This window comes from Xiphophorus maculatus, chromosome 17 (genome assembly GCF_002775205.1).
Source record: "Xiphophorus maculatus strain JP 163 A chromosome 17, X_maculatus-5.0-male, whole genome shotgun sequence".
Lineage (NCBI taxonomy): Eukaryota > Metazoa > Chordata > Actinopteri > Cyprinodontiformes > Poeciliidae > Xiphophorus > Xiphophorus maculatus.
This window is the reverse complement of record NC_036459.1, coordinates 8,886,949-8,913,116: the sequence shown is the minus strand read 5'-3', so window position 1 is coordinate 8,913,116 and position 26,168 is coordinate 8,886,949. Positions and strand designations below refer to the sequence as shown.

At 38.6% G+C, this 26,168-nt stretch overlaps 1 protein-coding gene across 4 annotated transcripts in view; it reads right to left on the bottom strand.

Moving 5' to 3' along the window:
• ppp1r12a (protein phosphatase 1 regulatory subunit 12A) overlaps positions 1 to 26,168 on the bottom strand; it is a 47,277-nt gene that overhangs the window by 20,644 nt on the left and 465 nt on the right. For all 4 annotated transcript variants that reach the window (XM_023350053.1, XM_023350055.1, XM_023350052.1 and 1 more), the window contains exons 2-3: positions 7,438 to 7,568; positions 2,437 to 2,555 (exon numbers count right to left, since the gene is read on the bottom strand). In XM_023350053.1, coding sequence (XP_023205821.1) covers positions 2,437 to 2,555; positions 7,438 to 7,568 — 250 coding nt within the window. The remainder of the gene's footprint in view (positions 1 to 2,436; positions 2,556 to 7,437; positions 7,569 to 26,168) is intronic.

Sequence of the window (26,168 nt, the reverse complement as noted above, 5' to 3'; positions counted from 1 at the left end):
TCGGGTTGGCAAATGCTTGGTTGAGGAAAAACCGACATTTTAAAGAAAGTTTTGAGAGCAGAAGGAGGAAAGTTAGAGTCACGCCATCTTATTTTACTTTAAACTGGTTCGGAGTTCGACTGCATTCTTATTTTCTCAACTTACAAAATATTAATGTTTTATGATTCAACAAAACAATCAGTAAAATAAATTGTCTGCAACTTGAAGCTCCAGAGCCACATGTTGCATTTAAGACTCCACTGTTGATCTCAATAACTTTGGCTACAAATGCTAAAGCATTAGGCAATGTTTTAAGATGCAAAGGTTTTAATTTATTTATTTTTTTAATCAGCTTTGGCAACTTTTTATATGTATTTTAAAGTAACATGCAAAACATTTATGTATAAAATTACAATAGCAGTGCAATAATAATAATTACTAAGCAATTTTTGTCTTTGTTGCAAATGATGTATTTTGACATTTAAAAAAAAATCTCCAGACTTGAAGTAATTGGCCTTTAATTTAATAGAAATAAATTGTATAGTAGGTTCTATTAAGGTAATTTGTTTCTCTAAACAGATTTTGTTTAGCTGAACCAAAGGTTACTGACCTCTGCTCTAGGTGGTACCACATGGTAGAGACCCATTTGAAATGAATTGCAGCAATAACTGCATTGAAAGGTGGTTGTACAAAGTATCACCTTGGAGACAGAAAACGGATGCCAATCCCGCAAAAAATGATAAAACCAGGCATTATTTTTCTTCACTAAAATTCTGAATGTCTATAACAAACTCTTACTAAAAGCAGTAGAGTTTATCCCAACATGATAACATGAAAACGTTCAAAAAGTTTGAATGTCTATGCAAGGCACTGCATTCAATGTAATTCACCAGAGCATGACAGCAAACTGATGCACATCATTTTACCTAATGTAGAGAATCAGGGCTGACCGGGTCAGCCAGCATCCTTTGATCTCTACTGAAGCAGACAACACAGTCTATAAAAAGCATGGAGCCTAATGGCCTCTAAGCAGCAACACAGAGCAAGAGCTAAGTGGAAAACTTGGCACTTCACAGCTGATTTTTTTAAGTGAGAGAAACGAGTCTACCTAATGTGAGATGACACAGATCGCAGTGCAATATTGTAATATTTGATGATAACATGAAAGCGATGCCACTGCAGCATTAATCTCCAGATGTCAGCCATTACAATTTGAAGATGGAGCTTTGGGAGTTCCCGCTACAGAATCGAGGACAAGCTTTCTAAGATGAGCGATTCTGTTGGCCGCTTGCTAACAAGTTTAACTCTGTGGTGTCCATCTTAAAGCAGAAAAATCAAACCACAAACGCAGGGAAGTGTTACACAACAGCTAGTTGCATAATGCTGCCTACTACCTCTATGAAAAAAAAGAAAAAAGAAAAGAGCAACTGCCCTCAGGACAGGATCGCTGTGAATTCACTCTCCAGTGGAGCTTTGTCATGAAAGCAGTTTCTGCAATCCTGTTTTAAGAAACAAAACTTAGATTTTGCTCACTGAGATCTGGACACTGCAAACAATTTAGCATTATTTAATAATAGAGGATTTGGCTGAGAGTGATCAGAATAAGACAGGAAGAGTTTCCCGTCTTATTCTTAAGTACCTATACCTTAAGTATGTGATACTTAAGGCAAATAAAGATGCCTTAAGTATCACATATAGATCTGTTGAGGTGGCAATGTGTGTACATGCATTGTGACTTGTTGACCGTAAACAAACAAATTGATTTAGCAAATTGATTTAGCCAACGCAGTTGATGCCTCAGACAATGAACCAGATCATCAGGTCTTTTTGTATGAATACAAACTGATGTGCTCTGGACTGGAGCCGGGTGACACGTCCATGAAGGAGTGCCCCAAACAGAAATAGTAAAAACTCAGCTTTTCACTTTTGAATCATCACATGACAGTGAGTGACACAGATGGATGACTTTTCTATAACAAGTTAGTTATATTAGGGATCCAGGAAAGCAGCAGGTGGCTGATGCACCGACTCTTTAGTTCATATTTCAAAAAACACAGACTTGCATGCATGAAATACCAAGCGGCTCCTTCAGGCTGCCATTAAAATTTAAGTGCATTGTCTGATTCTAGACATTATGTAATAAAGTTAGTTCCAAATATCTATACATTCATATTTTCTTTTACATTCAGTTCTGTGTTTTGAAATAGCGCCACTAACAACAAATGTCATGAAGGCATTTATTAACTTCAATTCAAATTGTTCCAATGCAATCCAATCATACAGTAAGATTCAAATCCATTCACACACAGTCCAATAAACCAATCACAAAGTCAAATGTAGTAAGTCATACTTTACCAAATGATAAAGATATTTGCCAACAGCACATTTTTCTAAACTGAGTAATGAGAAGTTTCGTCTCATCCCACAGGGAGTTGGTGGATGGACGACATACTGTACCTTGTCGGTTAATCTCATTTTGTAGAAGTTCCTCCATTGGTTCCTCCTCAGCGATGTCCAGAGGCGTCTCCCCCTCACTGTTCACAACTCCAACATTAGCGCCTTGGCTGATCAGATACCTGCAGGAGAGAATTTCAGAAATTTAATTCCTCAATACAATGTGAAGGGAAACGTTAGCTCCTAAAACCTCTGAGGAAACTGTTAGATAGGAAGGAAGTTTTGAATAATAAAGTTAGCTTTTAGTTCAATGCCAGTGGTGTAGCTCGCTGGTGCATATTGTTTTACAGGTCAGCTAGTTCCAACACTTATAGAAGAAATTGTAATCAATCAATGGCAGTTAAATAATAATAAATGTGCAAAAGGAACTTTCATAGAAGTACTTGCCACAGGAGTAATACCTTACACTTTATTCTGCAACAGGGTTACATAATGAGCCAATAAGATGACAATGTTAGATTATGAATGTTGTATCTGCCAAAGAAAGAAAACAATACATGTAGTTTGGTACCAAGCTTATTCTGGTCAGTAAACATGGCATCAACTGCACCAAATAAGGATCAGAACCACAATCAATGGAAATTGCATAAATATTTAAACATTACATGCATTTCCATAATTACAAAGAATTCATTAAAACGCCCAAATATGAATTTGGGATAGTTTCCGCACAGACTTGCAAGGCACCTTAAGACATTGCAGTAATTTGCTGTCTCCATTTTGCATGCATTGACACTGGGATGACTAGTCCAGTCAAATACATTGTGCGGCTCTAATATTTATTAGCCAAGATCTTGATTTAATTGTATTTGTTTCTCCATGTCTCCTAAGGCTATGAAGAAAGCGCAGCAGATTTAAAACTAAAGCATAAAAAGATGAAGTCAGATGAAGAAAATGTCATTTTAATTTCAAGGCCTTGTTTCCTGCAGCAACTGAAGACATTTAAACCATTAAGCCTCTCTTGTTCAGCTGCCTCCAATTAAAGCGGTGGTCACACTCAGGCCCTTCTCCTTAGATCAACAACCCACTTCAAACACTCTTGAATTTCACACAAATAGAAACTGACCAAGAACAATTACGTCAAATTTTCAACCTTTTTGATTGGACGTTCAGTTCCTTCTCTTCCAAGGTTGGCTCAATAGGTTCTGTGGTTTTGTGGTCTGCAGTCCCACTGAGTTTCTTACCCAGAGTCTGAATTAGGTTGACCGTGGTGAGAAGGGAGCTAAACAGATCTGGCTCTGTTCATTGACTACAGCAATTGTGAAAGAGGATGCTGGGATTTAAATGGACCTACTGAGAGCTCCCAGCCTACGTCAGGTTGTAGAGTTTCTCCCTCTGTGACATGATGTCTCCATTAGTCACCCATATCGGCACAGCCACTTGACATTTTCCCTTAAAATGTTCAACAAATGACTTCTTGTTTTCTGTTACACTGCCTCTTGCTGGTGTGTTCCTGAGGATCCACTCAGAACTGACTGATTATGGGGCGTGCTGTGGTGGCGCAGGGGGTTAGCACGTCCCACGTTTGGAGGCCTTAGTCCTCGACGCGAACGTTGCGGGTTCGCCTCATTCTTTGAACTCCCGGAGACCTTTGCCGCATGTCTTCCCCCCTGTCTGCCTACTGTCGCAAAAAATACGAGCCATTAGCGCCACAAAAACTCTTCGGAGAAAAAAAAGAAAAGAACTGACTGTTCATAAACCAAAACGAAGCAGAATTTTTCAATACGTTATTTAATACGTTATGTTTGTTTCTCCCCTGCCAGCTGCAGTTTTTGGGAAAAACATATCAGCCCAGCGCTAGACTTCTGAAATGTAACCCTAGCAAAGCAGGTCAAAGAACACTCCCACTATGCTGAACAATGAGTACTACTGAGCTCCTTTAGCCCCTTCAGCCTGTTTAAATATCTCCTGATAACATCTATGTATTGGTTTATGCCAACATGAGCCATCTTCTTACCTGACAAATACAAAAAGGGCAAGAAATACTAGAGTGCAGCTCTAGGTGTAGAGAACGACCCTAATCTCTTACAATTCAACAACAACAAAACAGAGTTTCTATATCAAGAAGACACCAGAACTAGTAAATATTGAAGGAGAGTTTAACAAATAGCTATAGGGAGGTTACTGGAAGCGAGAATGCAGCGGTTTTAAAACAACCTGTTGATGTTCACTGCTGAATGACAGAAGTTCTCTGTTCCCTGTCTCATAAGATAAATACTGCGTTAAAAAGTGGGATTAGCAATTTCTTTTGTCGCCAACAATTGTTTGAAATATTCAACATTAATACATTTTCATTTTATCTGTTAATTCAAATAAGTATTCTACAGTCAGACCTAGTAAATAGTTTATACTTGCAACTTTCGCTGCATTCTTTATGACTGGCAGCAATGTTGGATATTTTGTATGGGGTTGTTTGACGAGAATAGACTTTTTCCAAAGTACGTTCTTGTGTTTTTACCACAAAACCCAGAAAATTTTTGTTTGTAGTACTAAAAAGAACACACTATTAACCACAGGGAGTATTTCTAGATTCAACAAAACAGGCACTGCTTTGAAACTGAAGGAGCACCAACCATAACTCTGGATGAGGTAATGCTTTTTTTTAAAACTAGAGTTGACTGATTTAAAGGATTGTCTTTGCAGGAGTGATAGTGGTGCTGCTTTAGTTTCCATATCCTGAGTGTTCCCAATTTTGTGGCCTGAAATATTTTCAAATTAATACAAAATTAGAATGTGACAAATACTCCCCAATGCTAAAACACATCTGAACCGCAAAGCCCAGCTAAAAAAGGAGTCACCCCCTAAATTTAACTTAGTAAAGATGAAAGAACCTCCTGTTGTAAAATTACTGAGATGGCTATTTTGTTTCAGCTGGCAACAAGTCATTCAACCCTCACTGATGCGAGGAACATCGCCTCATTCTTTGAACAGCAATCTTACATGGTTTGAGAACATCAGGATTCCAACTTCAATTATGAGTGAGAACTTCAAGGTCAAAAAGCCCATTAGTTTCACAGTTTGGACCTAGAAGTGATAGTTTATAATTTTTTTATGTTTTCTTGAAAAGGTTATTTTAATCTCAACAAATAACTGTTGGTGTCTAGATTTAAAATATACTCAGAATTGTTGGACCTAGAAGCTGAAGCTAAGGCTAGCCAAAGAGACGGCGCTACGACCAAAGCACACTTCCACAACCTTAAAAACAACTCCAGTTTAAAGTCATAGTCACACTGTTTGATGAATCTTTAAAGAGCCCTGTTTGCATTATTCAGCAATTTACACATAAGACAATTATTTACACCAGAAACAGATAGGAAACAATGTGAAAAACAAAAATATTCTAACACAAAGTGAAGAAATGAGTTCAACACCAGAACATGTTCTATTCTTGGGCTGTTTGACACAATCAATGGTATCACACCATTTACCTCCATTTCCTGTGTAAATAACTCCACAGTGACATTCTGGAGCAAATGAGTTTGCAAAAATTGCGAGAAGATGGCAGAAGTCTGCTTTCATATTGGTTAGCCGTTAGCTTCAGCTTTAAGAACCTCAATTAAAAAACTCTGAACTCTGACAACCCTAACATTAACACAAACACACAATCTCTATGGAAATTCTAAGCAACTCTGGATGAAAACAGTTTTTGCGGCCTGTTGTATTGGAAATCAGTTTGAGGGGCCCATTAATGCTGAGTAGCATAATATCTGTTAAGTGTTAGATTTGTTTCAATCACCAATATCACAGTTGGAACTTTATATTTAAATATTACACTTCGCGGTACAAATCACTAGCATTTCTACATTCCTGAGAACTTGAGGAAATTGTGTCACAATAAATGATTTATTATCTAAATGAACGCCTTTGTTATAAGTGAGTAAATAAATTGTCGCTGCTTTTGAAGGATCTCTGGGGAAAAGAAAAGCTTTGTTTGCAGCTGGAAGGAGTTTGTATGCACCATTAAATGCATTAGTTATTTTTTCCATGGGCTACGTCTTTTGGCTTCAATCAAGCACTGTTATTAATTAAGAAAGTAACTCGTAGGGAGAAAAATTGCTTATAAAAGTACGACCAGGTGAAGGGTGAAATTTATCGACTGATGGTCGATAAATTTGTCCAATCTTAATCTCCATCTAACGCCATATCAACATCTTCCTCGGGTCCCTTTCTTTTCGTCTGAAAATATTTTAACATGCTCATCTGAAAATGCAACCAGAAATGAGTCAATAGAAAAAATACCCGACATTAACCCATATCGTGCTGTCCCAAATGTAAGATACATGAAGACCAAACCGCATTAACTATGTTACCGTCATTCAAATGCAAGATGCATTGATGTTAAAGTCGTTTTCACAGGCATGAACCGAAAATGCATTTAACTTAAGCTTTCTTAGGTACCTTTCTTTCACCTTTTCTCTCCCTCTACTGTGGACTGTCGTCTCTAGTTTTCCTTCACTACTGAGAGCAGCACAGCATTCTGATCAGAAAAACTGACAGAAGGGAAACAAAATCAAAGAAAGCCAAAGACACTGCCAGCTTATGTGAAGATGGTCAGAAAAGGTCAGCTGCTTGCCTATTCTTGACCGCAGCTCAATTGTTAATAAAAAAATACATGTTCTATTGATAATAGTCGAAGAGTGTAATACAAAGAATTTACCAATAAAAGATAGTTGTAAGCACCGTTTTGTTAGATTTTGCCAGCATCAGCACTGATGTGGTAAAATAACATTGAAAAATATCTTAGCTGTTTTGCTCTGTGTGTTTTAGTAGTGTTAAGGAAGTTTCATCAAAATCAGACAACACGGCAAAGAAAATAGTAAAATAAACAGGCTCAAACTGAATTCATGGGTCCAACCAGTCATCCATTTTTGTTTTGATCTTTAGATTAAAGAGTGCAGCATTCAGTGTAAAAACAAGACAGGATGTAAAGGATGAGTAAGCAGAACTCAAATCTGATGAAGCTGATAATGTTTCCAAGAAAGAAAGAAAGAAAGAGAGACTTACTCTGCTATGTCTAGGTATCCACAAGAAGCTGCAGCATGGAGGGGGATCCATCCCTCATTGTCAGGCTGGTTGACGCTGGCTCCGTGTTCCACCAGGAATGTCACCATGTCAATGTTGTCATCTATGCAAGCCTAAAAGAAAACGGGAGCAGAATGAGACCACAAACTTCTCCACACACACACACACTACGACGCAAGTTTATGTCAGTGGGAAAGAGCATTCGAGTCCTGCTTATGGATCGCTGTGTGTCCAGAACTGTTGAGGAATTTAGGCAGCTGGAGCTTTAACCAAAATGCCTGCACATAGCAGGGGTGCTTGAAATACCGCAGAGTGTAACGCTACGCTGGCTGATACAGCCGTTGACGTGTTGCGTTTATATACTGATAATTTATGAAGAGAAGGGGGAAAGTGAAATAGGTCAGCTATAAATCATAGCCAAACATTTTGTCCCAGAGATTCAGGTAGTTTCATCTAGATCAGTTCTACAAATTAAGTTTTATAATTATCAATTCATATATAAATATAAATGATACCAACTCATTCATTTACTCAATAATTGCACTTTTCATTAATGTATTGGCTCCAACAAATTTTAATTAGTATAATAGATTTTGAATATTTGCCTGATTATTTATTGGATCTTATGAACATGATAAAGTACATTGCCCAGCAGATTTTTTCATGTGGAGAAACAGAATGTTTAAGTAACCTGAAAAAAAAAGAAAGAAAAGTAAAACCACTAAAATCTCTACCAAAACAGCTCCGTTCATTCGATTAAAAGTTACACGTAAACCACTTTGTCACCCCTGGAAGCAAAACGCACAAATGTTTCCTTTGAATGAAAATGAAATCGGTGAAAACCATCTCAAATTAGACAGCAGTGCTGTTCGAACCGTGTCCTAACTAACACCACCCACAAACCAAGCTGACAGTGACAACACAAGTGATGCCCACGAGAAATAAATAAAAAGAAAAAAACAGCAAGTGTGGGAGTTCTAATTTAAGACTGATTTAAATCATGATGGAGGCGTTATGATGACTAAGAATTTGCACAAAGAGTGAGCAGGCTTGAGATTCTGACGTACATTTCATTAACTGGTAAGGATTATGAAATGCTGGATGGAAAAAGTATGGCGATTTTACACTGGTTTGAAAAAAATATACAAACAGTGTTATGTTTTGAAAAATGTAGTTTTTGTTTTTCTTAAATGCACGTTTTCTGTACTGGTGGAGTTCCAAAAACAGAAAAAAAAAAAACAACAACTGTATTTTTATTTTGTACAAAGAAATCCCTTTCAATTAAAATACTTTAGGTCAAAGATACAGTTAGCTGCGATTTACTTTTAAGAACAACAATAATAAACAGTAATAAAAAAGAAAAATACAAAAGAAAAAATAAACAAACGCCTCCAACCCATGACCCCTTAGCTGCACTCTGAACCATGTGCCTCTCTTCTCGAGTTGCTATGACAACATAAGCATCCACAAGAGAAACAGACACACATGAACGCATGCCGGCCTCCTGTTCAGGGCACACTACTATCTGAGTGGAATCCTTGTCCAAATTTGGACCGTTTTGGAAGCACTCTCCTGGCTCTGAAGCATTAAAAGCCTCGCTGCGCTTATCTGACAGTAACCGTCTATTTGTGTTTGATGTGCATGATATAATTGAGATTCATTTATATGGTCCGGCTGTACGTAGGCGATCAGTTCCTAAAAGAGAGAAAGCTGTAATTCACAGGGGGAATTTTTCACAGACTGTACGTTTTGGATTTTAAGCAGTTTTTTTTCTTTGTTATAAAACAGAAAGTGATGATTAATTAATAAAAGTTGAAGTAGCCTTCCAAATAGAGGCAAGACCTCCAATTCACTGCACATTGTACTGTTACAATTCTACAACTATAAAACAACAAATCCTGGTGGTCTTTATTGATTTCAGATAAGAATATCCAAAAATATCAAAACTCTGTAAAAAAACAAAAAACTGTTGAACAGATATTTTTCTTCAAGGTTTCTGGTAAAGAGCAGCAAATTGTTCAGTAATTGAGCAAAAGTCCCACACCATTAAACTACCACCACCATCATTAAAAGTCAGTATTAAGGTGTTATTCTGAAAGGCTGAGTTGGCTTTACACCAGGTGTAGCAATAAACACCTGCCAAAAAGTTCCACTTTTGTCTCATAAGTCGGCAAAATATTTTCCCACGTGACAAACGTTTGTTGGGTCTGGAGTGGTTTTGGTCTTTAAAACGGGAAGGATTCTCGTTCTTGAATTATTCTTGCTAAGGCATGTGAGAAGTGCTTTTAGTTGTTGCTCTGTGTTCCTTTTGGACCACCGAGTCGTCAATCTGCTCTTTGGGTAATTTTGTTAGTTAGCAAGGCACGCCTGGAAAGAGGCAATACTTTTCCGTGCATTCTCCAGAGCTTTGTAACTCTTTCCACACAGATGTCACTGAAATTAGTGAAACTCAATGAAAACCAACAAAAGCAAAAAATAGATTACTGCTCTTTCAAAAAGTATGGTGGGTGGGTGATTATTCTCCCAAGGTGGTTTGGTTAGCTTTTAACTCTAAGTGTAATCCTCATTTGAAAACTAGTTTGTCTTTACACAAGCTGGTATAAAGCCTGATATTAACATTTGATCATCTGAAACTCATAAGTGTTACTACAAAAAAAAAAGGACCGATACCTTTTTACATGACTATTATTCCTGTGCTATGTGTGTGCGTTCTCTAATATAATTTGATTTGGAACAGGTAATCTGTACTGAAACATACTGTAAGTGTTCAACAGCAGCCAAGACGGTAAAGGAAAAGAAAAAATAAAAACATTAATTCTCTGCATAGTGAATAGTGTTACATCACCCATTAGTGCTGTCTGAGTTTTCACTTTTACATTTCCATTAATAAATACCCATAACAAAGAAAATCACCAAAGTCTCTCCTTATTCCCCTTCAACTTGTCACAATGTGTTTCAGTTTGTATTTGAGAATTTAAGGGGGATTATCTATGCAGATTATGATCATAGGGGACGTTTACACTGTATGTTTGTCTTTCTACACGCTTGAGAAAGCTTGTAAATTGGCAGCCGCCCGTTTTTACGAGACAACAAGATGAAAATATGCAATCACGGTCGCAGAATTCTGTCTTCTTCCTCGTCGAAAAATAGAAACAAGCCTCTTTAGGCGGCCATTGATGATGGCGAACGTCCCTTAAATGCGTCAGAGGCCTTCCTGTGAGGACTGCTCCAGGCAGCTACCATTCTAATTCCTTGTCGTGTTTTGTGGTTGACAATAAGGCTTGGTGTCGTAGCCTGAAGGGAACATTTTCAAACATCCCATCTAAAAGCCTGCAATGTGAATATTCTCCTACAAATAGTAATGCATGGAGGCAGCACACATTTTTGCATACTGAACAGACCTAATCAAGCTTTTGATACCAAGCAGCAGACAGTCATCACACACTAAATAAAAGGGTATCCAGGTAATTAATTGAATTTATACCGGGATTCTCATTAGCCAATCAACTCAGCCACTGAAAGACCTGTGCTAAGCCTGCATACATCAAACGTGACGCAAGTCCTCTTCCTACATACGTAATGCTTTAAACCTGTTTGGGTGGTGTCATTCAGAGAGGAGGAGCCGAGAAGGCAAGCCAGCTTTAAACAGACCAGTGTACGCAAGAGAAAGCAGGAAGAATATCTTTTAAACAGAGTTTAAAATTATCATTTATAGTTTGTTTGTTTTTTTTAAACCAAAAACAAAATGGTTTTAAATGTCATGTAAAAGTGTAATAGCCTCGACTCAGTCAGCTGATGAGCAGTGAGGGGGGAGTGCTGAACCTCACAGCTGGAGAAAAGCGTTTCGTCCTGAATGTAAATGAAATAATTAGTCATACTACTCTGTTATGTTTAAATTGGATCTATTTATTGATTCTTTATTAAAAAAAACAACAAAAAAACAAAACAAAAACAGAGCACATAAAAAGGAAAAATTAGCTGAAACTCCCAAGCATACAGACCATTAAATGCACCATAATTGATGTCACTTAGTGAGACAAACAAGCTGCGTTCCCGCCGCTGGATCTGATTTAAAAAAAAAAAAAAGCCCGTGGATAATGGAAACTGACACTTCTGGGAAGTTGATGCAACAGCAAAAATACAATGAAGCACTACGCCAAATCAATGGACACAGGAAGCTCCATTTAATTGGTCGATACAGTTTAATGTGGGCTGTGTGATCAGCCTCTGAAAACAGCCCTGCTAGTCCATTAGGGTGCATACAGGGTGCTTATCAATGCAGCAGCAAAATAAAGTCAGAAATGCAATTATATAGTAATTTCATGTTACAATTTTGGAAAATGTGCAAACGAACATGCAGATAAGTTTCAACACATTTGCTTTTTTAATTGCACTTTAAAAATATCCTGCATTTTAATATATACAAGTGTTTTTAAATGCAACTTATTACCATTTTGCTATGATTTTATTTAAATAACCCAGGTGTACTACAACCATACTTTCTGTAAACTTATCCTATTGGAGGCCTGAAAGTCCAGACCAAACATTGATCTACATAGAGATGTGCACATATTTTTTATACTTTATCAGTTAAAAGTTCTCGCATCTGACTGATGTCAGACACAGCCATGGGATTATCTTGGAATGGAGTGGATCAGAACCAGGTAAGTGCAGAAGGTACATAAGGAGTTGTATAATCCTAAAATAATAAGATGGAATTAAAGTGGTGTCGTCCACTAGAACCTTAAAACAAAATGGACAGCGTCATTCCACTGGGCACCAAACAGACAAATGGGTTGTTGTTTGGCACTACAGCAGAGCCAAAAAAAAAAAAAAAACACAAAGAGAGGGCATGGGTTGAGGTTTTGTTTGATTACATTAGAAATGTAAATAAATAGAGAAAATCTCATTTTAAAACACAGCAAGGTTCCATGGAAAGCTCACAATGCATTTCTTTAAGCAAACTACAGAAAAACAAACAGCAGACCAATGTTAAACGGAGCATATCTTGCTAACTTTAAGATTTTTCCTTCTAATATACGTGAGAGGACAGGTATTGCTATTTTTGGTTTATTATCTAGGAAGCCTTTGTGAACAGAAGTCCAAATTTAACATCAAGGAGACACTTGAAGACCCCTCCCATCCTTGACTTCCTCTAGCTGCTTCCTCAGATGTTCAACTCAAAGCTCAGAGAGATAGCGGTTTGTGGGAGCTTCTTCTTCTTCTCTCTTTACAGCAACAGCCACTTCATGTTGCTGCTGGAAGAAACCCATCTAAAAGAATCACTGTCATTACTATAGAGGAGACATTAATAACTGGCATTACACAACAAAGATAAGGTTTATTGCATATCAGCATTATACAACACCAATAGAGTATATATGAATACTAAAAAAATGACTTTTGACTAGGGAGGAAAAAAGTATTCATTGGGAATATCTACATCCAAATAAAGTCTAGGTGGGTTTGTTGTTAAAAGTTCACTGAGAAATTGGCTTGTGTCCGGATCGGATTATTTACAGCGCGACCTGCCCTGATAAGAGATAGAGAGTCAAGAACCTTTTGCCTTCACTGAAAGCAGCTGGTAAGCAGTACATGCTAGCAAGCGTTGGTAGGTATTGCTTACTTCCCATTTTCAGTATCAGCGAGGGATCTAAAAATGAAGTTTGAGAACGCATAAAGCTATAAGAAGCTATAAAAAGAGGAAGCGGTTTTCTAAAATATGCCAGTGGGTCACCCAGGTTGTGAGAGAGCAGGACTTAAAAGATATGAAGAGCTTTCAACTTTTATATCCTAAAACTTGCCAACTATAGAAATAAAGACTCATGTTTTAGAAATGCTAGCAATACTACTAATAGAAGATTCAGAAAACTGTCAAAATATTACTTTCATAATAATAGGAATGCCCTAAAAAGACTCATGATAAGATCAAATGTCTACAGCAAGTCAAAGCTTTAGAAAAAGTGGGGTTCACAACTTCCACACAACATTTCGAGTTATTCTGTTTCATTTAATAAATAAAACTGAAAAAATAATTTAAAAAATATTGTATGTAAGGGGAAGCTGTGGGAAAATCTTTAACAGAGGGTCAGAGTGTTCTTCATGACTGTTGTGATAAATTTTAGTTGGAATTAAAGTTCTAACAACCACAACACATTTGGACTATCTTTAAAAACATGATATAAAACTAACACATTTGGTTAAAGAAATTCTCTTGCTTTGTGATTAATGATTATCAATACCATTTTATACAATGGGAAGTTACAATCCGGCAGATTTATATAAACTGCCATTTTAACACCTAGAAATTCAATGCCACACTATTCCTGTGGTTTTAATGAGATGGCAGAAAACATGCTGCAGATTTACCTCCATTCACACACTGCCACTTTTACAAATCACTTCAGTTAGAGCAGGGGTGTCAAACTCCAGTCCTCGAGGGCCGCTGTCCTACAGTTTTCAGATATGCCACAGGTACAAAACACTGGAATGAAATGGCTTAATTACCTCCTCCTTGTGTAGATCAGTTCTCCGAGTCTTAATGACCTAATTATTCTATTCAGGTGTGGTGCAGCAGAGATGCATCTAAAAGTTGCAGGACTGCGGCCCTTGAGGACTGGAGTTTGAGACCCCTGAGTTAGAGGTTTATTCTATGGATCAAAACCTAAATAAGTTAAAGTTTTAAATAACCTTATTTTAATTAGAATAATGACCATTTTATTTTTTCTGCAGCCCTATGAATAATTCTTGCCTTTCCATTTTAAGATCTTCAGCACGCTATACGTTTGGCAGGACATTTGGGTGGAATGGCATCGTGTAAACAGCATTTCTTACTCAGGGTTATAATAGTCAATACTCAACAATAACTGCTGTGATAACGTATTTATGATTGAAACGTTCAGAGGAAATAATCATTCAGATAGTAATCTATGAGCTTCATGTGTATATAAACATGTCAGAAAGGAGGAAGAGGATATATAAATTTAATCTAATTAATCCCGCATACCTATTTTTGAAATGTCACCTTTCTGTTTACAAAAAAAAAAGATAAAAGAAATTAAAGACTAGTTCCCCCGACCCCCTGCAGTAGTACTGCTACTTTCCCCAAAACTACCTAGTCAGTAGGACTAGCATACCAGGGTAAATACGGTAATACTCCTAGTCTTGAGGCTTCAGGCCTCGGTGCTCTGGCCCCACCTCCCGGCCTACGTCATTGGCTCAGAGGTGCACAGTCACTTCCACAAAAGGAATTCCTTCTTACAGCCTGCATGCAAGTATGACTGCATTATGTCTCTGAGTTTGCATATTTCTGAGCACTATCAAGGTGAGCCAAGCACTTTTTAATTGAAAATGCAATAAAAGCACACAAATATGGATTACTGGGCCTCCTGTGATCAGAGTACAAAGGTTTTATTGGTGATGTGGTGAAGCCTACATCTGTAAGCGTGAGTGCACCGACTCCTGAGACAAAGAACTCGCAGCTCCTGTGCAATTGGCAGGATTTGGGAGGCCACAGGGTACAAGGGGAGGGGGCTGGGGGCGCTGCAAGGCGACCAGCTGGGTCCCTCAACTAGACGAGCTCTGTTTGGAGATGGAGCCAAACTACAAACACTCTCTCTCTCTCACACACACACACACACACACACACACACACACACACTCCTGCAGCCTTCGCCTTCAGCACTCCAACTCCTGCTGCTACCGAGGACAACCATATATGGCCCTGGGATTCCCATGGACAAAAAGAAAAAAAGAAAAAAAAGAAGACCAGTGGGGGGAAAGAAAATGCCAGCAAGATTTTAACTGTACATTTCATCTTGGCTTTCGCTCAGCAGCTCAAATAAAAGCCCCGCTTCAGAGCCAACTATGTTTCCATGTGAGGGGTCAAAAGGGGAGAGAGAGAGAGAGAGAGACAGAAAGACGGAGAGACAGAGAGAGAGAGGTCAAATAGTCACACAGATACAACTTCTGTTGACGTATTCACTAACAGAGCCCTTATTTGCTGGCTTCCGCAGCGGCAGACAGGGGATGGAGACTCACTGACAGAGCCAGACCACAACAACCTTCTCTGGCATTACGTCGCTCCTCATGCCAACAAGATCAAAACCCAGCAGGTTAAATAGATGGCATGGACACCTGAGCTCGCTTCGCAGGACTCCAAGTGATCATCAGCAAGGATTAGATATTTATAACGTTACAGAAGCACAACTAATTCAAGAATGAAGCAGTGAGGAAAAATGTAAATAAGGATGATCAGTTTCTCTTAGGCATGGGCTGAATGTTTGTAAAAAAAGACATGGCAAGATTTTTATGTGGTACAGTTTGAATAAAAAAAAAAATACATCCTACAGTTTCACATGTTTTTCATTAAAATGGCAGAAAAAGTCAGAGTGTTTCCTTCCCCTACCTGTTGGAAACAGGTAGGGGAAGGATTTAGTGAACGGGCAAATTTAGTGAACGAAACTTGCTTTTCCTATATTTTTGCTTATGTCCATGCTAAAAAAAATAATGTTTAACATATTTGTAAAAATAATTATTTGAAGCAGCAGAAATAGTTACTATTCTGTTAAAAAAAAAAAAAGAAATCTGATCATTCCCCTTCATTAATCATTTGTGAAAATATTGATACCAAGTGGACAATGTGATGAATTTGTTCCCAATCCAATAAAATAAAATAAAACAGTAAACTGATGAAACTGCACCATTGTTTGGCGGGGAGCGCAGACAGATGTGTGAACCACTACAAGTGTCCATGTTCTGCTGCTGTCAGTGATTAAAGCTGAGGGAATGGAGAAGCAGGCTCACAAGCAGAGTCTCAAAGAGGAAATGAGAAAAATAAACAGCCACTTCCTGTTCCTCTCGGGCCTAAAATCGCCAACACAGATCCCTCCTACCTTGACCACCTTCAAGGGGCAGATGAGCAGCAAGTAATATTTCTCAAGTTTAAAACACCGAAATTAAAAGCACCAAATTTTGCTTTCCTTCTAGCTAAATGTACGTTTAACTTTGTCAATTTTATTTTCTCTGAACATTTTAGCAGTCTCTTTTCAGAACTATAAACTACTCAGTTTGATCATGACAATATAAGGAACATGACTAACGAGCTATAAACACCTCCGCCCTACATAGAGATCATAATTTATACAGATTGCATGCTGTTGAATTTTTAGTGTGCTGTACAGCAGCCTGAGTGCTTTGGGTCATTAATTATTCATTTTATAGTCTGTTAACTTCACAGCATGACTGACCCCAGTGACCTCACATTTATGCTCTAGAAAACATGGAAACAGGTCTTTGTCTGAGCAAACTACAGTCATACAATGCATTCAGTTTCCTTCCTCCCAACTTAACGGTAAACATTTGAGCTTTGTCTCTTGTATGCATTATGATCTAAAATATCAATATGACTTACGACGACATGCAAATGAACTTGGAATGAAGATATTAAAAAAACACCCACACTCTGACATGAGTAAAACCCACATTTGTTTCTAGTACTGGGTTTTAAAATCTAGCAGGTGTAGCAATGACCAACAGTTTAAAAGAGATGAAGAAATGTTCTGTCAAATTGTGCGCTACCTGTGTGTCTCCTTTTGCTGGCAAAAGATGCAGCTGCTTTAAAGAGTGGGGGGGAAAAAAGCACTTCCACCGACAACAAGTGGACACGTGCATTTTCCCTTAATTGTGCTGGCAGCTCTGGAAGACAATGAGCAACTCGTGAGCTCCGGGTCCAGGTGTTTTCACTTTAAAAACCAGCTCATAAAAACACACTCAGCGTGAGACATGCGACTGCCGCCAAGCTAGCAACAGCAGAATGGCTTCAAGAAGACCTGGCTCTAGCGGAAGACAGGCACACAGTGCCACAGGGTAGGAACAAAAACAAGCTGAAGTCATCCTGCAAACATTTCACAGCAGGTCAATATCATGCTGTGTTTGGAAACATGGAGGCAGCACGAAAAGCAAGTGCTGGTAATTAAACGGTTAAAGCACCTAAAAAGATCATTTATCATTCATCTAAACAAACTTCAGGCTATTCAGGACATTCTTTTTATGTTTAACACACCTTTTTGGGTTAGTGATAAAGATATTGTTAAAACAATGAAGACATATTAAAAAGAAACGTGGCAACAGGGTTTACTGTCGCACATGGCTAATTACCATAACAATACTTTCTAAAACAACTACTGCTGCATGAATACTAAACTTCTTTTACACAAACATGACTGTCAAGTCACTAAATCACTGAATGAGAGTCCAAAGAACACATCAGACTGCCAACAATCTGCAACACTGCAGCATGTTTCTGCAGCTTGCTCCACTGCTGTCTTCAATGTCAAAAGCCACATAATCATCCGCCTGAAGCTGCAATTAATGCAACAAGTCTTCTATCAGCTTTGTAAATCCACACATTTTCATTGAAGAACGTCTCTTATGCATTTCAAAGTCCTGTATTAGATTGTCAGTCAGCACAGATGTGGACTGTCTGCCATTCTAACAGGAATGTCCTTGAAACTGAACCACTCCATGTGTCTGAATGTGTGTTAAGGGTCGTTGATCTGGTGGAAAGTGCAACTCTACGCCGGGACGAAGTGCTTCGCAACCTTAAATGGGTTTTCCTCAGCAGTCTCCTCTATTTAGCTCCAATCCGACTTCCCATCAACTCTCGCCAGCTTCCCTTTATCTTCTGAAGAGATGGGGATGGTGTGTTCAGGGTGATTTGCAGTCAGTTTTCTGCCACATGCAATAGTCAACAAGTGACCGGAGGTCCTTCTTCTACACATTTGCTATGAAAGTCACTTTTCTGCTTTAAAACATATCAAGAGCCACTTAGTGCAGTGTAACATACAAGTCACTGATTCTACAAAATCTACAAATGCATTAAAATTTCAATTTAAAGTAGGACACAATCTCAAGACGATGCGCAGGGAAGCACTGATGTGTCACAATCAGCAAGATGACCGGACATGTTTGCAAAGTGTTGGTGTGCAAATGCCAAAAAGACTTCCTGATGTTGATTATGGGGTTGGCAAAGAAGTGGAATGAAACTGTGAGTAAGGCCAGCTTGACAAGGAGACACCTGCCAATTACACAGAGGTAAAATATACATATTGCTGGGCTCCGTTTCTAAAATTAACATTCTCAGTCATGGAGCCGGCTCTCGTGATTCTTTCAGACTGGAATCCAGCGCAGCACCTGCCTTGTACAGCAGGTTACAACATTTAAATGGGGGAATTACATCCATCTTATTTGGGAGTGGAAGCTTTCATTCCCATTACAGCAAATGTTCTTCCTCTTTTTGGAAATGTGTTACTTCTACTTTTCTTCATTTATTTTTTTAGAGTATTAATATGGTAAAGCTGTCTGATAAATACTTAATTTTGCAGTGGTAGCTGACTAAAAACAATATCAAAAAGGTCAAGAAAGTATACACAAAGTAATCTCAAAATATAATGAAATTCAGTTGTTCTTCGTCCAACCTCGAGCCAGACAAAGAATAAAATCTAGACTGTTTGTATCCAAGACTATGAATTATTAAACTCCATCTTAATTTATTCAGCAATTTGTTATAAATTTATGAGATGAACTAATGGTTTTCATGAACAAGAGTCAGCCAATAAGAAAATCTCCAGAAAAGAAATCTACTCAATGACAAAAACTAAGCATATAAAAGTTAAACAAAGGGTTCTTCTCAAAAAAGTTGATTTTGCTATCAACATATATTATGAGATGGTGCAGTTAATCTGCACTTTACAGATTAACGCTGATATTAGAGATGCTATTTTAAGGTCTAATCTGTGGATTAGGACACCTTAAAAACGGAAAAATGTCAATGATTGAAAAAACAAATATATATGTAATCTTTTAACCTTTATCTGGTTTTAACTTTCTAAAAATTTGATATATATTTTGATTTACATCGGCCACAAATTGTGAGTTATTAGTATTGACGCATTAATTGAAAGGAAAATAAACATTTTTTATCCTGATCTCTGATCAGAACCAAACCAGATGATGCAGTAGCACAATGCAGATGTCATCCTCATCCTGAACATGTGCAATACTGTGAAGTCTTTATCCAACACTCTCCAGATCTCTAATTTGTGTAGATTGTTGAGTCGAATATCGGACAAATTTCAGCAAACGACGTCTTTCAGTCACTAAGCTGCATTCATCTACAGCTAAAAAAGAAGGATGTTCTGCCTCAGGCGGTGACTCTGGATGCGGGGGGGTTCATGACAGGATGTAGCGCTGCTTTGAAAGGACAGTGACGCGTCAAAGGCGTTCTATTTTACTCCTCTCAGTGGCAAACTGCAAGCCTGGACGCACAGCCAAGAATATCAGAGCCATGCCTGCAGTAACGTTCACAATTATGCAATGTGTTAACATAACTGATGCTCATCTGGACCAGGAGAAACACAGCCATCTTATCATCGTTAGCCACATGCTCAGAAATGCTTCCATTACCGACTTGTGAGGCTGATTCTTGTTTGGAACTGCAGCACTCAGCCAGACGCTCGCTCTGCACAGTCTGTTATGCAACTCCCACTCGGTCCATGCAAATCCACCAACACGAGTCACTGGTAACCTTCCGAGCAGTCGTCATAGAAACGGCGCAAGATAATGTTCATAGACTTTAAGGCTGTAATGAGGGTGTGTAATGTCAACAGACAGAGGCATTGTAATGTCCAACTAACATGTTGAGCTTAGCTGAGCCCTGCCTCCCCCCCCATTCACACACACACCCTAGTCTTTGGGATCAGCAAAGTGTATGACTGCAGTCGGAAAGTTCAGCTGTAGGTCAGTGTGGAGATTTTTCGAACGTGACGGAACACGCCTCCATTCCCTCCACTTTGCCGGTGGAGCTTAGTGGGCAGAATTCAGGCCGGCCGGAGAGACGGAGGGAACGACCAGACAGGAGGGGTAGAAGTGACAGCTGAGGAATGTCTTCTGTGCTCCCTCTTTGCTATGGTTTCCAGCGACCGTCATGTGAGGAATGCCCAGGGTAGGACAGCAGGTCTTGGAATGTTACCCTCTAAGACCAGTTTAGCCATTGGAATAGTAAATATCTGTAATCTGGAATATCTCAGGACAACCTCTCAGTTATCCACCTATAGTGCCTTGCAAAAGTATTCATCTCACTTTAATTTTTTGTCTTTTAAAAAGGTAAAATTCGATGTAGTTTACTGAAAACCGTTACGATGAAACAAAGCATTGTATAGTTGGGAGGTAAAAGGAAAATAATATTTATTTCTTGAAGGATGGGTTAGAGTTCTCATGGCTTTCTTTGTGACAGGTCAATGCCATAATCAGTCAGCTGTCAAAACTTTAGATTGGCATCAGTGACAATGGGCCCGATCCATGACGGCAAATCTATTCAGTCTAGTTCTATGCTTTGTGCTTAGTAATGTCATGCTTTATTACTTATTTTACATTATATTCAAAATTACTAATTGCACTCTTAACCATTTGAAGAAGGTTTGTTGCAGTTTATTTTTACATGCTTAACCAAAGTAGTCAAATTATTATTATTGTCACTTTCTCTATTGTTTATTCTACATTGGCTGTTGTACTCCTAATTGACTGAATAAATTAAAGATTTGTTGTTTTTACATATTTGACCAAGACTGTGAATCTATTGGTGTATTTAAGTGTGATGTACTGGTGCAGAGTTACCAAATAAATGTGTAATTCAGCGCATTTATATCTTTGCTTAAAAAAATGTTTTAAGTCAATTCAACACTGTTTTTCTGTATTGGATCAGCACAGGCTGATACTAAACCTCAGACATCTGTATCAGAAGTGAAAAACGTGGATTGGTGCATCCCTACTGAAAACCAATGTTATTTTCCTTCCACTTCACAAGTATGCACTTTAGCAAGGCATTGTACATCTGTAGTTTATTGATGAAAATATCAGCATTAATCAATGCATCAGTTTCTTTACATGTCCTTCACTTGCAGCAAGTCTGAAATTTGGACACAGACATAACCTCCTGCCTAAAAGACACCAGGCCGGCAGTGCAAAGCAATGCTGCAGACTGAGTCATACCCAAACTTAGTATCATATCCTGAAACCCAGTTAGGAGAACTTGTGGTGGTGGTATTTTTAACCCTGAACTGGTCACCAGGAATGGCAGAGATATTGCAAGTGTAGAGCAAGCCATTGTGAACATGGCACACAAACGCAGACAGAGGTCAGAACATTTCAAAGGATGTCCTACAAATGTATTACCATGCAACAATAAATAAGAGCATCACTACGACAACACATCATTTTTGTGTGTCAATATTTTTTTTTTTTTTTTAAAACACAAAATCCAGACAGCTAAGCTCTGCTGTGCAACTAAAAGGTCATCAGCTTCTCACTTCTAGAGACCATTCGACAGGAAGAGTCAACAGCAAATTGTTCCTGGCTCCAGCTCTTCCCTGGACACAGGTCCAAATAACAATGTTTCCACCTGGTGAGTTTGAACAGGGGCCTTGCTGACTCCAGATTTTATTATAAGAAACTCAGAGCAATGAAAATTGTATGCTAACCAGAACTATCAATAAACACAAAGAAAGACATTCTGTGAAAGAAAACACAGCTTAGACTAAAAGGCATCCATATCAAAAAACTGATTTTACAACAATAGAACAGAAACCTCTGAACTTAATGACCTTCACACCTTCTTGCTAAGACTAAACACTTAGACCCGAGCAACCAATGGTAATGAGTAACCTGTGTATACAAGATCATTTTAACTTGGATCCTCCACTTTTCCTTCAGAATGGGGACTCATTAGGAATCATTAGAAACTGATTCCAGAACTACAACTGTTTTCATTTATTATTTACAGTAGCTGCTTAAATACTATAAGTTTATTTCAATTGCAACCAGGCAAACACCCATCAGCGCAGCATACTGAAGGCAATATATGTTGATTATGTTCCAACATTTGAAAGTCCAGAATGCTTCAAATTCCATTTCCAACCCAAAATCACCATTTGTACAAATCTCCTCTCTCCAAGCAGACCATAATATTCCCTAAATGTGCACCGAAAGTATAGCTGCCCTATTATTAGTACTGGATCAGCAGGGCTCCAGAAAGCTTGTAAATAAGAAGTGTTGCATTGTTTGCCTTGAAAAGATTTGAATCACATGGTAAAGAACCTCCTGATGTCACAGAAAAATGACTGCTGGCCAAGCCGGGCTAAAACGAGCAGCGTTAGGAAAATTCAGTTAAGTTATTGACAAATTAGGAGAAATTAATCTTTTTCAGACATTCTAGAACCGTCTCTCCACTGTAACAGTCTAATAATCTGTCCCCAGGTTCCCTCTCTGTCTCAACCATGCAGGTGACAAACAGACAAAAATGAAACTGAAGTAGTGGCATTATCTATAGATGCACTGATAAAGCATTTCCCAGCCATGCTCCACATTTCTTTGACGCCTAACTTACTGGTTTCAAATTTTTACATTAAAAACTAGTTGACTCATAACAGAAAAACAATATGCAGAAGCATGATGCAGTAATCTAAAAATTTCTCAAGCTACACTTTAAACAACAGCTTAAAACCAAACACGGATGTAACTTGGCTGCGATTCTGCGGCTGCAGTTTTATTCCTGTCACTGGATTCAGTAATCCAGTTCACCAACTAATTTGTTATTTGTCTTTAGAAGCCGACATTTTTCAAAATCTCAGTTAAGTTAATACATTCAGAACTGAATTTGTTATTCATCCAATTCCTGTTAGGCTGTATACAGTAGGGCAAAAAAGTATTTAGTCAGCCACCAATTGTGCAAGTTCTCCCACTTAAAAAGATGAGAGAGGCCTGTAATTTTCATCATAGATATACCTCAACCATGAGAGACAAAAGGAGAAAAAAAAATCCAGAAAAATCACATTGTCTGATTTTTAATGAATTTATTTGCAAAATATGGTGGAAAATAAGTATTTAGTCAATAACAAAAGTTCATCTCAATACTTTGTTATATACTCTTTGTTGGCAATGACAGAGATCAAATGTTCTCTGTAAGTCTTCACAAGGTTTTCACACACTGTTGCTGGTATTTTGGCCCATTCCTCCATGCAGATCTCCTCTAGAGAAGTGATGTTCTGGGGCTGTCGCTGGGCAACACGGACTTTCAACTCCCTCCAAAGACTTTCTATGGGGTTGAGATCTGGAGACTGGCTAGGCCACTCCAGGACCTTGAAATGCTTCTTACGAAGCCACTCCTTCGTTACCCGGCGGTGTGTTTGGGATCAATGTCATGCTGAAAGACCCAGCCACGTTTCATCTTCAATGCCCTTGCTGATGGAAGGAGGTTTTCACTCAAAATTTGACGATACATGGCCCCGTTCATTCTTTCCTTTACACGGAGCAGTCGTCCTGGTCCCTTAGCAGAAAAACAGCCCCAAAGCATAATGTTTCCACCCCCATGCTTCACGGTAGGTATGGTGTTCTTTGGATGCAACTCAGCATTCTCTCTCCTCCAAACATGACGAGTAGAGTTTGTACCAAAAAGTTCTATTTTGGTTTCATCTGACCAATGAAACTGGGATATTCTCCCAGTCATCTTCTGGATCATCCAAATGCTCTCTAGCAAACTTGAGACGGGCCTTGACATGTCCTGGCTTAAGCAGGGGGACACGTCTGGCACTGCAGGATTTGAGTCCCTGGCGGCGTAGTGTGTTGCTGATGGTAGCCTTTGTTACTTTGGTCCCAGCTCTCTGCAGGTCATTCACTAGGTTCCCCCTTGTGGTTCTGGGATTTTTGCTCACCGTTCTTGTGATCATTTTGACCCCACAGGGTGAGATCTTGCGTGGAGCTCCAGATCGAGGGAGATTATCAGTGGTCTTGTATGTGTTCCATTTTCTAATAATTGATCCCACAGTTGATTTCTTCACACCAAGCTGTTAACCTATTGCAGATTCAGTCTTCCCAGCCTGGTGCAGGTCTATAATTTTGTTTTGGGTGTCCTTTGACAGCTCTCTAGTTTTGGCAATGGTGGAGTTTAGAGTGTGACTGTTTGAGGTTGTGGACAGGTGTCTTTTATACTGATAATGGGTTCAAGGAGGTGCCATTAATACAGGTAACTAGTGGAGGACAGAAGAGCCTCTTACAGAAGAGTTACATGTCTGTGAGAGCCAGAAATCTTGCTTGTTTGTAGCTGACCAAATACTTATTTTCCACCATATTTTGCAAATAAATTCATAAAAAATCAGACAATGTGATTTTCTGGATTTTTTTTCTCCTTTTGTCTCTCATGGTTGAGGTATATCTATGATGAAAATTACAGGCCTCTCTCATCTTTTTAAGTGGGAGAACTTGCACAATTGGTGGCTGACTAAATACTTTTTTTGCCCCACTGTAACCAGGCCACAGCATGACACTGCTAGGTTGACAAAGTCATGATTAAGAAGAGTAGATTTTTAGTCTCTTCATGTTTTCCAGAACATGCATGCCAAAAATCTACATATCATTTTAGGTTACAACTTTTTGCATGTTTTAAAGTAAATTAAGGCTTTAATTATCGAATAAAAACACAGCAAAGCAGAGCTTTATATCTCATGTTTGTGAAACCATCACCAAATAAATGCGTTCAAAACTAGTATTAAAACTGCAAGAATTTCGGTCTTCGCTGTATTTTAATACAGATATTGCATTAAAGGATCTGTACAGCTTTACGACTAGCAACGTACCCGGCTAAATGTTACCAACAGCTTGATCTGCATGTACACGGATGAAGAGGACAGTATGTTCATTGCCGAATGGTGGAATGCTTATTTTATACTTTTCTGACGTGTATTTCTACTGATCCGATAGCTTAAATCTGCCGCAAAGTCTAGAAATCCTGCAAGCGCTGAGCGAGGCTAGTGGATGTAGCTCAAGTGAATAGCGGGCAAAATGTTAGCTTGGGACGGATGACATTACAGCCAAAACATCCAAAAGTCAGCAGTATAGACTTTTTATTCAAGTAGACAAACAGTAGAGGGTATAGTTGATCAATTTTAGAGGCCATGTGTATAGCTGAAGTAGTCAGTCAGCTCAGCTAATGAATGAATTAAGCTAAAGTCCAAAGCCGCAAGCGACAGTTATTTTAGCATGCTAACGCAGCGCTAGCTTACCCCTAAATACATTAATTTCTTTCTCCAAAATAACATTCCCATATGGGTTATGAAAACGACTGTTAAAGCCAACCACAACCTTCCGAAGAAAACATTGCAATGGTATGGTATTGGTATTGGTATGGAACAAGATACCAAAACTAGCCGCTTCTTCCTCTCCAGAGAGTAGTCACCGTCGCGGCTCTGGGTATATCAACAAAACGACTTTTACTGTTAGCCAGGTAGCAACTCTTCACCGCTGAATGCCCAAGAAAATCCATCATTAATGACAATTCCTTCTGATGTGGCTAGTTTAAAGCATCCCATATTTGATCGGCAACCAATACTTTCTCTAAAGGACAGGAACACTTTTGAAAGTAGTTCTTTCACATCGGCTTTGAATGTGAAATGCAGCAGAACAGCAATTAGACTGCACCCAAAGGTTTCAGATATGTGGTCTCAATGTAGCTAAAAAAAAAAAAGGTAAAGGAAAATCGGTCCAAAAGGGGAAGTGTGCGAGTTAATACCCATTCTGCAAATTGTGAACATGTTGTACATAAGATCTTCAAGCTCAGGCAGCTAATGGCTTCAGTCCTCTGCGTCGAAAAAGACGAGTCTGCT